This window comes from Schistocerca serialis, chromosome 1 (genome assembly GCF_023864345.2).
Source record: "Schistocerca serialis cubense isolate TAMUIC-IGC-003099 chromosome 1, iqSchSeri2.2, whole genome shotgun sequence".
Classification (NCBI taxonomy): domain Eukaryota; kingdom Metazoa; phylum Arthropoda; class Insecta; order Orthoptera; family Acrididae; genus Schistocerca; species Schistocerca serialis.
This window is the reverse complement of record NC_064638.1, coordinates 1137786992-1137799359: the sequence shown is the minus strand read 5'-3', so window position 1 is coordinate 1137799359 and position 12368 is coordinate 1137786992. Positions and strand designations below refer to the sequence as shown.

At 38.2% G+C, this 12368-nt stretch overlaps 1 protein-coding gene across 1 annotated transcript in view; it reads right to left on the bottom strand.

Annotated features, from left to right (window-relative positions):
- The window catches only part of LOC126455903 (golgin subfamily A member 6-like protein 22), a 285498-nt gene that overhangs the window by 131994 nt on the left and 141136 nt on the right, over positions 1-12368 (bottom strand). The window contains exon 10 of the mRNA XM_050091664.1: positions 2093-2232. Coding sequence (XP_049947621.1) covers positions 2093-2232 — 140 coding nt within the window. The remainder of the gene's footprint in view (positions 1-2092; positions 2233-12368) is intronic.

The window sequence follows — 12368 nt, the reverse complement described above, 5'->3', positions numbered from 1 at the left end:
TTGTCACTCAAAGAAGTCTAAATCCATTCATGTCATCCTACTCTGTACACACTTGGTGTACCCTATTAGTTCAACCAGATAAGATTTCACAGGTGCCAGTTGTATTCTGGCGTAGGTTGCAAAAACACTCTCCAAAAAGCCTCTTTTGTAAATAAACTGTGGTCTCTAGGTATCCTACAAATAAATTGAAGCCTCTCACCTACAACTGTGCTTGTACAGCTGTCTAGCTTCATATCTCTAAACTTCATTATTCCCAGTTACTGTACATCATGGCTGACTTAAGTTATGTCTCACTAATTTTGTCGTCAAAGGTTACTACATATTCACTGTACTGGAAAGTCTTATAAGGAATAAAAATAATGGAAAAATTGTTCAGGCATCAAACGGTTAACAGGCACACCAACAAAAAGTAAATTTGCAATATGCATGAATGCATTAGTCAGCAATATGGCAAATTCTGCACTACAACACTGGATGTAAGTGGAAAAGAGGTCACAAATTACACAACAAAGGGCAGTTTCAGTGCTCAAAATTCAGATTTTAAAAATGTTATATTGACCAACAGATAAATATACTCTACCATTTGTGGAAATTGCAGCACCAAGAAGGAAATGCACGAATTCAATTAATACCACAGGTTAGGTACAGGACAAGCAACAAATGATAACTTTTTCAAATCTGTACATGTCCTTTGAGCCCTACTATTCAGTATGCCGTGTGGCCACCATGCACTGCAATTAGAGCTGCTGTATGCCGTGGCATAGAATCAATAAGGTTCTGAATATGTTCCTGAGGTATTTCCCTCCACACAGTTTGTATCCGAGCCCACAAATCCGTGACACCAGTTGCTTGACGATCGTGATGCACCAGGTGCCGACCAGCCATATCCCAGACATGTTCAATGGGCGACATGTGTGGTGAAATTGCTGGCCTGGGAAGAAATGGTACCTGTTGCTCTTCGAAGAAAGCCTGTACATTCCTCACAATATGTGGCCGGGCATTGTCCCGTTGAAATGTGGCCTGTGAAGATGCATGAAGCAGGGGGAGTGCTTCAGGCTCCACAACCTCTGTTGTTCAAAGTGCAATACATACGAGGTGAGATCGGTTGTTACAACCAGTGGCGTCCCAAACCATCACACCTGATGTTTGTCCACTATGCCGCTCCACAATGCAGCCCTCTAGGTTTCTTTCACCACAGTACGGCGGACACGTATGCGGCCATCGCAGTAGGACACATTGAAGCAGGCTTTATCCAAAAAGGTTACATTTTGCCACTCAGCACCCCAGTGATTGTGTTCACGTGCCCATTGCAGTCAGAGGAGCTTGTGGATTCTGGATAATGGAAGCCAATGTAATGGAAGACATGCAACCAGTCCAACCTGCAGCAGACAGTGAAGAACCATCAATGGAGACAAGTTCACACCTGTTGCAGTGCTCCAGCAGTGAGCCAACACTGTGGACGATGCTGTATGGTCCGTAATGGCCATGCGGACAAGATGACAGCCATCCCATTCTGTGGTCATGTTCTGTGGTCCAGTTCCCACTCGTTGCTGTGTACGACTCTCCTCTACCCATTGCTTCCACACACACATCACTGTCGTAGCAGCATGCCCTGTGCAAGCCGAAATGCCACGGTATGACAACGCCGTTTCCCAGAGACCGATCATTCTGCCTCGTTCGAACTCACTCACATGCCAATATGGCTCCCTTCGTGTTGTCGAGGCATACTGGCACTCACTGTATTGTTTCCACCTTGTGTGACAGCTCTGCACCGACGACACTAGGCGCAACACTGACCCTGTCGGACCAACACAAGAGGGCCTACATGTACCCCACCTTGCTGCAAAATGTATCAAGTATTGCTTGCACACCCATTGCCACTTCCACCAAGTGTGGCGCAATTCAGATAATTCCTTTTCAGAAACGGCAGTGTAGTACACCAGTTCAAAATAGGTTAAAGCTCAAAACACATCTTGGCATAAATAAAGCTACAAAAAAGCAGCTGATTGTTGTATTTTGTCAAGTAATGGCAAATACACATTACACACTTGCTATTAGGTGCACATATAATATGATGTCTTTTGCTTCCTACCATTATATTTTTCAGAGATGCTTCAATCTTTTCCTTTTCTTCCTGAACTGCAGCAAGTGTTTGTTGTGTTGACTGGAGTAGTACTTGGGTACCCTGTAGTTGTACCCACAGTTCTTCCTCATGTGGAGTCCGTTTAGAACCTGAAAAGTAAATACCCATAACTTATAGTTCTACATCAAATTCATACGGGCATGAGGAACAAAATCTAACAGTAACACAGATGTTTCAGTGAGTAGGCACTTAAACAATTGTGCATGTGCACACACAGACAAGCGCGCGCGCACACACACACATGCACGCATGCACACACAATAACTCCACTCTCTCAGCACCACTGTAGCAGTCTGGGGCTGAGGCAAATCACAAAGTTAGGAGAGAGGATGTCTACTGTGTGTGTGTGTGTGTGTGTGTGTGGGGGGGGGGGGGGGGGGGGGGGGGGGAGGGGGGGGGGGGGAGGGGGGGGGGCATGTGTGCACACATGGGCTCGTGCTCTCTGATAGACACAAATTCACATCCCAGCTCCAAAAATGGGGTTTCCATCCAAAAATCAGTGGAATTTTTGAAACTGATTTAATTACTCAAGTAGGCCTTTGATGTGCATAATCTGAGTTTGCACCAATTTCAGAGTGGAGCTTCAGCTGTGAAGAAAAGAAAACCAACAAAGTTTGGACATTTTCTGCTATTTCTCTCAATTCCTCCGAACCTGGGTGTTTCATCGAAAAAGCCAAGGTTACAAAAATGTTGAGTATTACATTCTGCATTGACTGAGTACCAAAACTTTGCTATTTCATTAAATTTTTCTACAGAAATGCTCTGTCAGAAAGTGGCATTTTTTTCACACTTGAAAAACATTTGTTTCATCACTACAAGATGAGCAAAATCTGAGACTTGGCTAATTTGACACAAAATTTTATAGAAGAAAGGTTGTAGAGCATCAAATTGTTTTCAAAAAGTCAAATATAGTGACAAAAAAAATCTAGCTGAACTAAATATCACTATTATTCAATTATAAGTAAATCACATGGTTAAACAGGCAACATCATCTTTCTATTTGCAGTTGACTGATTTCTTCCAACATTCACTCTTGTTCATTTACTTTTTAGTAAACTCATTTTCTGCTTAGGTAGAAATGTAGAAAACCCAAAAAGCTGTGTTTACCAAGTTGTTTGATGCCTTTAAAGACCCAACTGACTTTGAAAAGCTAGAGTTTGTTGTAGATGGAGGATTTCTGTTGCACAGAGTGGGATGGTAGGTAAAAGACCTATTTTCTTCAGTGATTGTAAAGTACATTCGAACTTCGATTTTAAATTTTTCACAATTCTGTGACATTAATTCATAGCCGCAACAAAAAATATGTAACATCAATGTTAAAAAATCACAGAATTTATGTTCTTCCTAGTAACGTTTATCTAGATTCTACGTTCTTACTCAACATCTTGCTTAACTTAATATCGTTTTCTTCCCGTTGACATCTGACATGACTGAACGAGTTCTGCATGGCACAAAAGGCAGAGAGTGGTGGTGATCGAATTAAGGGAATAATTTAGGCTGTTGCAGAAAGGGGAGACATGTGAGAGGAAATGCTGACGTAATCCACAATCAGGGTTGTGTATAAGTACATGGTGAAAGACCCCCAGGATATCGTAAAATTAAGATTTATTAAAAAAAAAAAAAAAAAAAAATTTGAAACACTGATCAATCATAAGCATTAGCAAAGATATTAATTATGAATGTGTGGTAAGGTGCAGATAAACAAAAAAACATTCATTCAATTATTTGTATAGTTTTTTGTCTTTACACACTCTCTTGTATACAGAAGAACGATGAAGATGTGCAATTTTAAATAGGTAGTATTACGAGTCCTATGTATCATACGTGTGCATGAATAATAGTATACTGAACAACAGTATCAAGTATGTTTTATTTACTGAAGTGACTTGAAAATCATGTAAGGAGGATTTTCGTGATTATGACAAGAGCCAGTGTTCTCAGAGGCCGCTGCCTGCAACTACAACTGAAATGTAAGAGAAGTCCAATAGCCAAGAAAAAATCAAATAAGCTCAAACATTTCTAATAATGCAATCGTATTATATCCTACAAAAATATATTTTCATATGAATATTTAGTAATATTTATTAATAATATTCTAATCTTTTATTTATTTCTTATTATTACAACACAATCGTCGACCTGTCAGCCAGGACTCCAGGGCACCGGTTGCGGGTTGCTAATTATGGTTATAGTAAGAAATTTCTATGACATTGTTATGAGTCATAAAAACTAATAATCTGTATTTTCTGTTTGCACAAATGATGACGGGGAGGAAGTATTGCAAACAGGCAAAAACTGAGGAGAAATTTTGGAAAGGAATAAGAATTGGACACAGGTCACATACAAATTTTCAATAGTAAGCTATTTTGTTCGGCGCAGCAAAGGTAGGATGGCTATGCAAGTAGCTTGCATGGTTACGCCTCTTTAGATGTAGATAAAAACCTTTTCCTCGTTGTTCCCTTCCTTGAATTTTATCTGCAAAAAATTTAAAGAAATTTTTCAGTGCGATATGCATTGTCAGTAAAACATAAAGAATTGTGACACAATAGTTTGCACATCACAATTGATGTAAAACAGGCTTTGATATCACATAAATTACAATTGTCAAGTATAATAATTAGCATACGAAATTTTAACAGTTTTATGAAATTTCTATTTTTGCTTATTCATACAACTTCGTAGAAAATTTTGCTTATTCATACAGCTTGGCAGTAAATTATACGTCCATTGTTGATAGCAATAGCGAAAACGCAATCAGCCAAGATGGAGTAGAATTGCATGACTGACCAATTGAAGTTCAGGTGCCATGCATGTCTACTGCAGAAAGTTTAAGTAGATCAGAGATGAGTGTCGCAGGTGTGACAAATGATAGCGACACTCCACAGCAGAATGACCTTGATGACACAATGTTTACAATCTCTCAGAGTGACATACCGCTCATGAATGAATTGATTCCAATATGAAGTTTGACAAAACGTTACAAACATCACTTGTTGGCAACACAAACATTAACCTGGAAAGTACAGCTGACAGCAGCCACAGTAGTACAATTAATGCACTGCTATGGCAGTTATTATCTGTAACACAAACACGAAATTTGATAGTATTAATGCAAATTTCAATGATATGAAACAAGATACGAACATAGTAAAACATAAAAACAAAACACTGTTCTACAAGATCTAATACAATGAAAAATGAACAAAAACAAGAATTCAAGGATTTGCAAGACACGATCTCACAGAAATTCTATGACTTAGCCGAAAATTTTCATACTGAAATCGATGAAAAATTGAATGATACGAAAAAACAAGTAAAGCATGAAGTACTTTCTGAAGTTAACAGTAACATTACAGAGTTAAAACAGAAGATAGATTCTTTTGACGACAATCATGATCAAGTAGAGCAACAGATAAAGAAAATCACAGACGCAAACACAAACATTGAAGCCATACAAAACCAGTTGGTTTCGACAGTAAAAAAGGTAACTACTGTCGTTAACAAACTAAACAGAAACTACAAAGGTGTACCCCTTAACTGTAGAAGAGCTTACTTAAAGGGGAGCAACATTAGAAGTTAACTTAGCATGTGCTAAGAAGGAGAGAGAGAAGCTCAATGAGAATCTGAGTGATATTATTAGTCAAGCTGAAGCAGGCACATTAGATAAGGGTAATACCATTGCAGAGAAGTTAGTAACCGACTGCAAATTGCTATTCAGAAAAAAGAAAATTAAATAGTGAACAAGGTAACCATTAATCTACAAGCTGCAGAAATTAGGATTCGCAATCTTTTAGAAGAAAATATTACAGGATCTCAAAATATGCATGTAAATACTACACTGGCTACAGTGAACAAACAACAACCTGCTGGTATTTATCCACAAATTGTCATGAGTCCCACAGCAGGTACCAGCAACAGTTGTAGAGTGAAAAATGTAAACTTACCCACAACTCAATACCAGAGCAATTACCAACCAGAATTACAGTTAACTACAATAACCACATAAATATGACCAAAAATGTCATGTTGTAGTGCTTCGACAATTTCTGAGTAAATTCTAGAACCACTAGGCCTTCCACCGTTTCGAACACCCAATATTTTAGAGGTGAGTAGGAGAAACGAATACGCCCTACTGCGCATCGCCTATTTGTAAGTGCCGGTCTAAAAACAGTTACGAGAGAAAGATGGACCCGGTGGCCGAACAGCAGCAGACATGTACCTGCTGTATTGTCCACAGAGTTTCTGTGTACAGGTCGAGAAGAACAAGGAAAGTTTATGTAGTATTCTATGCTCTTTAGTGTCTGTGTTGATTGTAAAAAGACTAATGAACAATTGAATATACGTTTCTACAATTGAATATAGGTTTCTACGTTCATTCGTGTATTGGATTCGTTAGAGACAAGAGACTTTTGAATTACTTCAAGTCTTGGCTATGAATGAAGCAAGACACATGTAGGCTATTTGAATCTGTGTAAATGAGTCCAATGTTTAAGGAATAAGTTAGCTTGCAGAAGTTACTGTCTGTGAAAGTTGAAAATATATATTGATTGAACTGAGAGGTACTTTACAAGTACCAAAATTATTTCAAGGATAGAGAAGTATTTTAATAAATTCCTTTAACCAGCTATAGTCTTCAGAGAAGAAGCTTTTGGGAGATCAACGTAGCTGATTACCCAGAGAAGAGGATAGGATACACACAATGTGCAAGATAACTGAATTGAGAGATATGTATACCTTGCAACCCAATACCATACTGTCTCTTGTCGTCCGAAAAACGTTAGGATGTGGCGACCTAAGTGACAGGACCTGAAGAAAACGGGAACTTTAAGACAGAAATGGGAAGAAGATATTATGAGTTGCCATAGCAACCATGCCTAACAAGATGTGAGAACTGTTTCCAGTAATTGTATTGAGTCCAATAAACCAATGGAAGAAAGATGCGAGTGCAACGCAGTAAAAGACACGGGGGGTGGGGTAGGGGGGGAAACAGCAACAACAGAGAGAAGACCTCAACCTTACAACTGAGAAGATTGGGTGTGGAGAGTAAGCAGTTTTCACACACGTACATTGCGCCAACACCGACGTAGTAACCAGCCACCGACTCCAACTGCACCAGCTGCTGCTCATTGGTGCGGACTCCACGTCTGTTCTCCGACGACGACGCTGAAACCAACATTCGACACCACTGGCACCAGTGCTGTCCACCGGTGTTGATTACACATCTACTCACCAACGCAGCTAGAACTCTACGCCAGGTAAGCGAAAAACAATAATTGTTTGGTAAAGTTGAAGGAACTTTGAATGATAAAATGTTAGTGTAGTTATTGTACTCAGTGAATTTTCTTTTAGATGATTACTAGGTCTAAAATCAATAAAGTTATGCATCAAGAACAGCAACTAACAGAACCAGCCATGGCAATGACAGTGAATAAGGAAATGCCAGCCTGGGCTGAAGTAGCAAATGTAATCAAAGAACTAAGTCTAAACTTAGACTCAGTAAGAACAGAGTCAAATGCTCAAATTATTACTCTAAGTACAAATTTAAATGCTCAAAATGCTTCCTTGAGAGATGAACTGAGTGCAAATTTAAGTGAAAAACTAGAAGCACAAAGCGTAACTTTAAGTGAAAAGCTGGATGCACAGAGTGCTAATTTAAGTAGGGAAATAGACACAGTGAATAATCAAATAAATAATAAACTGGACGTTCAGAAAAAGACTTTAGGATTGTTAAGTGCAAAAGTAGATGAACAAAATAAGGAATTTAGCCAGTTGTGTAAAGGTATGGGAAATCTGAAGACTTAATTTGTTATTTTAACCACTTAAGTGGAAAAGTTTAAGATAGTTTTGAAAGGAGAATTAACTAGCTCTTTAAAGTAGTCACATCAATCAGCTGTTCACTGACTTTATTCAGACACAGAGTAACCAATTTCAGGATTTGGCAAAGAAACTAGAATTTGATATTGAAGATAAATGTAACAGTATAGGGTCTAAACTGAGCAAAAAACTAGGATCATTTCAAAGTGTATGTAATGTTACATTTGATGCTGTAAAACAAAGGTTACACACTTTAAAGGAAAGTGTTGAAAAGTGGGACAAATTAATTCATATAGTCCAATCGCAAATTGCAGGCATTAACATGCTAGGTGACAACATGGAAAGAAAGTTTAAAGAGGAACTAGCTACTTCAGACACAATAAATATAAACAGTCTGGAGGAACAAGCAGAAGAGCTGACAGACAGAAAAGTTGCTGCGAGAGTACCCTCTGACAACTAGTCTCCAATATCTTCCAAACTTAATGATAACACCAATGTTATAGACGACTTGTGTGAAGAATTCAAACTTGTCCATGACAGAGTAGAAAATACAATAACTTCACTTAATGTTGTGTTTCTGAACAAAGTGGTAATTGTTTTGTTGTGGGGATGCTTTAATACAAAATTTAATGAGAAGTATTGGTCCATAAGTAATCGAGTGAGGTTATTGTCAGATTCATGGGATCCAGGCGGATTCACATCTGTCTCCCAGGGACGTTAACGTTTTATGTTAATGGGCAGAGTGATGACTGTCGGATCCTTAATTGTTTTCGGTGTTTCTTCTGTACTATTTTTCCTGCACTGAATTCCCTTCAAATCTTGTACTATTCTGTAATGTATTCTTGAATTCTTAAACCATCCTATAATTTTAGTATGTAGGAAACTGAATATGACTACTAGATTGAGACCAATTTAAGAGAATCACAGATGAACAGTGATATCTAGACATGAAGTGAAATGAATAGAATGTTGTATTAATGGAAAGTATAATACGATGGTACTATTTAAACCGAATGATGTTGAGACGACATAAACTGAATAGAGGATTTTATGTGTGTATAAAAGTATAGTATAAACTGAAAGACTAATCAACTATGCTATCGTAGTATATAATTTTCTATTTTTTATAGAACATTTTATACCTTTTATGAGATGGGATGTATAAGGGAGGGTTTATATTAGTTTTGGAAGGGGTGGGTAGTGTAAGTACAAGCATTACTAACACTGAACACACACCACACATTTCAGACAACCCTCGCAGACAAGTGTGACTGGTTCTTCACCATTTGCCATTCCACGTTGCTAAGATTTTTCTTTGGGGACTTCAAAGATGAAGGTGGAAATGTCCATTCTGTAGCAGACGTTTAACATATTACCTCCTCCGGCTTCTCACCCAAGTACTGGCAAAGTAGGGATCCTGGGGAAGGGGAGTGGGAAGGGTTTCCTGTCTTTGGTGCTATCTTCTTTCAAATCACTGATCTTAGCAACCAATTCTACTTTTTCCTTTCTTACTTCTCATTTGAGTACCGGTCTATCTTCCCCTCTTTCCATATACATATACTTCTATAGCTGAAGTCCTCCTTATTTTCCGTGGTTTTCAATAACCTTCAACTTATTTCAAACTAGTAGGCCGAAGAATCAGGCTACACAAACACACTTCCACATACACACACACTAACACGAATATGCAAACAATGAAAATACAGATAAAAAGGATGTGTGACCGGCAAGTGTTGTAAGGGGAAAGAATCGGGACATAGAGAAATATGCACTTACGGTTATTCATTGTGACAGTTCTACATTGTCTAGGTAGGGAGAAAGAATGTGCACACAGAGAAATAGGCACTTTTGGTTGTTCAGTGTTTGGTTCTTGTTCAGTATCAGATTTGTTTGTGAAATATACAGGTGGAAAGGAATATTGTACTACTATTTTTGACTCTGGTTTGTTTTTGTTACTTTCATCAGGTGTTTTGACTACATCAATAGAAAAGATCTGATCCTTTACAAAAAAAAGTGGCATTTACCATTACCTATGTCAATCTTTGTTTTGTATGTTCTAAATGTGTCCATGCCAATAAAACACTTAACTACAAGCTTGTCAATTATAAGAAAGTTGCACTTCACCGTACAATGTTCAATTTGTGATGGAATAAGTGCCTTATGCTTTACCAATTTAGTCTTACTGCTTGTAGCAGCTTGCACCTTGCTATTTTGTACAGGAAGTGTTGGGAATTTGCCTCTCTTCTTCAATTCACAAAAATATGCATCTGACATTAGGTTCGTAGTTGAACCTGTATCTAAAATTCACTGCCTGTCAATATTAAATATTTGCACCTTAATGATTGCTGGTACTTGTTCTTCCTTGAATTTATCTACTATATCTAACTCGTGTTGATACAAATCATCCTAGATGTCACCTTGTTTGTCAAACCTTTGTTGTTTTGCTTTGTCCCTATTCCCTGAGAGGTCAATAGCCTGGGGCTTAACTACGACTGGTTGGTGTTTTCCAAAGGCATAGTGTGACTTAGTTCATTACCTGGAGAAATCTCAGTGAGTTGTACTGTGTATGTACTTTGCCAATTTGTATCGTTAGTTGCTGTGCCGTTATTTTGCTTTCCAAAGGTTGGCTGTGGTAAAGTGTAAGGCATGGCACTGTTGCCGCACGTTGGCCACTGCTGCGACTGACTGTTTCTATTCATGTTCGGCAAAGGCCTTGTGATGGTGATTTGTAATTAGCTCGTGCGTTGAAATTACCCCTGTTGCTTTGAAAATTTCTTTTAAATTGTTTGTTTTTTCTGTTCCCATTACCATACTCGTTACCTCTGGGTATGTGACTTTGCTGTTGTGTGTACCATCCTTGCTGTTTGTTTAGATCACATTTTACTGACTGGTTTACATAACTATGTTGTTGTTGTGCCTGATTTTCTGTTGCTCTATTGAGTACAGGTTATTCCTAAGAGATTAAGTCGATAGAATCAAGTACTGACAGAAAATATTCAGTGTTGTGCTCTGGCATTGTGACTCATTTTTCTCTAATGTGCGATGGTAAATGACTTTTCAAAAATTTTAACACGTCTACCTGTGATATTGGGTTTGTCCAGTAGTGTGTCTTGATCAGATATTTATCAAAGTATCCACGTAAGCAATATATTTGTTACTGAAACAGTGCAGGGTTGAAAAACTCGTGTCTGAGTCTTTCTTGCACTGCCTCAGACAAGTATTTGTCAAGGAAAGCTCTTCCAAATTGGATTATAAGTGCTGCAACATTCGGCCACTTCATTTGCTCTATAAAAGAATGTCACCTTGCGCACATCCCACAACAAATATGATTTTCTGTGCTTTCGCCCAGTTGTGTGGAAATACATGATGAAAAGCACTGGTGAATACTACGGGATTCATTCTTTTACTTGCTGTAGTGAATGTAGGAAACTATCGATGTCTCAGCAAACCTTCGTCTGCAAAAATAGTTGATAGACACATTCTAATGTTTTTCAGATGACAAGAGACAGTGTGGTATTGGGTTGCAAGGTACACACATCTCTCAGTTCAGTTAACTTGCACGTTTTGTGTAGCTGATCCTCTTCTTTGAGTAATCAGCTATGTCGATCTCCCAAAAGCTTCTTCTCCAAAGACTATAGCTGGTTAAAGGAATTTATTAAAATACTTCTCTATCCTTGAAATAATTTTGGTACTCATAAAATACCTCTCAGTTCAATCACTATATATTTTCAACTTTCACAGACAGTACCTTCTGCAACTAACTTATTCCTTAAACATTAAACTCATTTACACATATTCAAATAGCATACATATGTCTTCCTTCGTTCATAGCCAAGACTTGAAGTAATTCAAAAGTCTCTAGTCTCAAACATGTCCAATACATGAATGAACCTAGAAATCTATATTCAATTGTTCATTGCTCTTTTTACAATCAACACAGGCACTAAAGAGCACAGAATACTACATAAACTCTCCTTGTTCTTCTCAACCCATACACGGAAACTCTGTGGACTGTACAGCAGGTACCCTCTGCCGGCGTTTGGCCACTGGGTCCATCGTTTTCTCATAACTGTTTTTAGACCAGCATGTACGAATAGGCAATGCGCAGTAGGGCATATTTGTTTCTCCCACTCACCTCTAAAATATCAGGTGTTCAAAACGGTGGAAGGCCTAGTGGTTCTAGCTAATTTACTCTGAAATTCTCGAAGCACTACATATTCCCCCTCCTTAAATTGTACACGCGATATTTTATACAATCTTTATGTAAATTCATGTCACATACTGTTCTAACAGTAGACATAGCAACATAGATCTTTGTACTCATTTAGAATAAACTCTAGCTAATCTTTCATTTATTCTACTCTCACTCTATTTTGACATCAAACATGAATATTCTACGGTGACCTGGTAA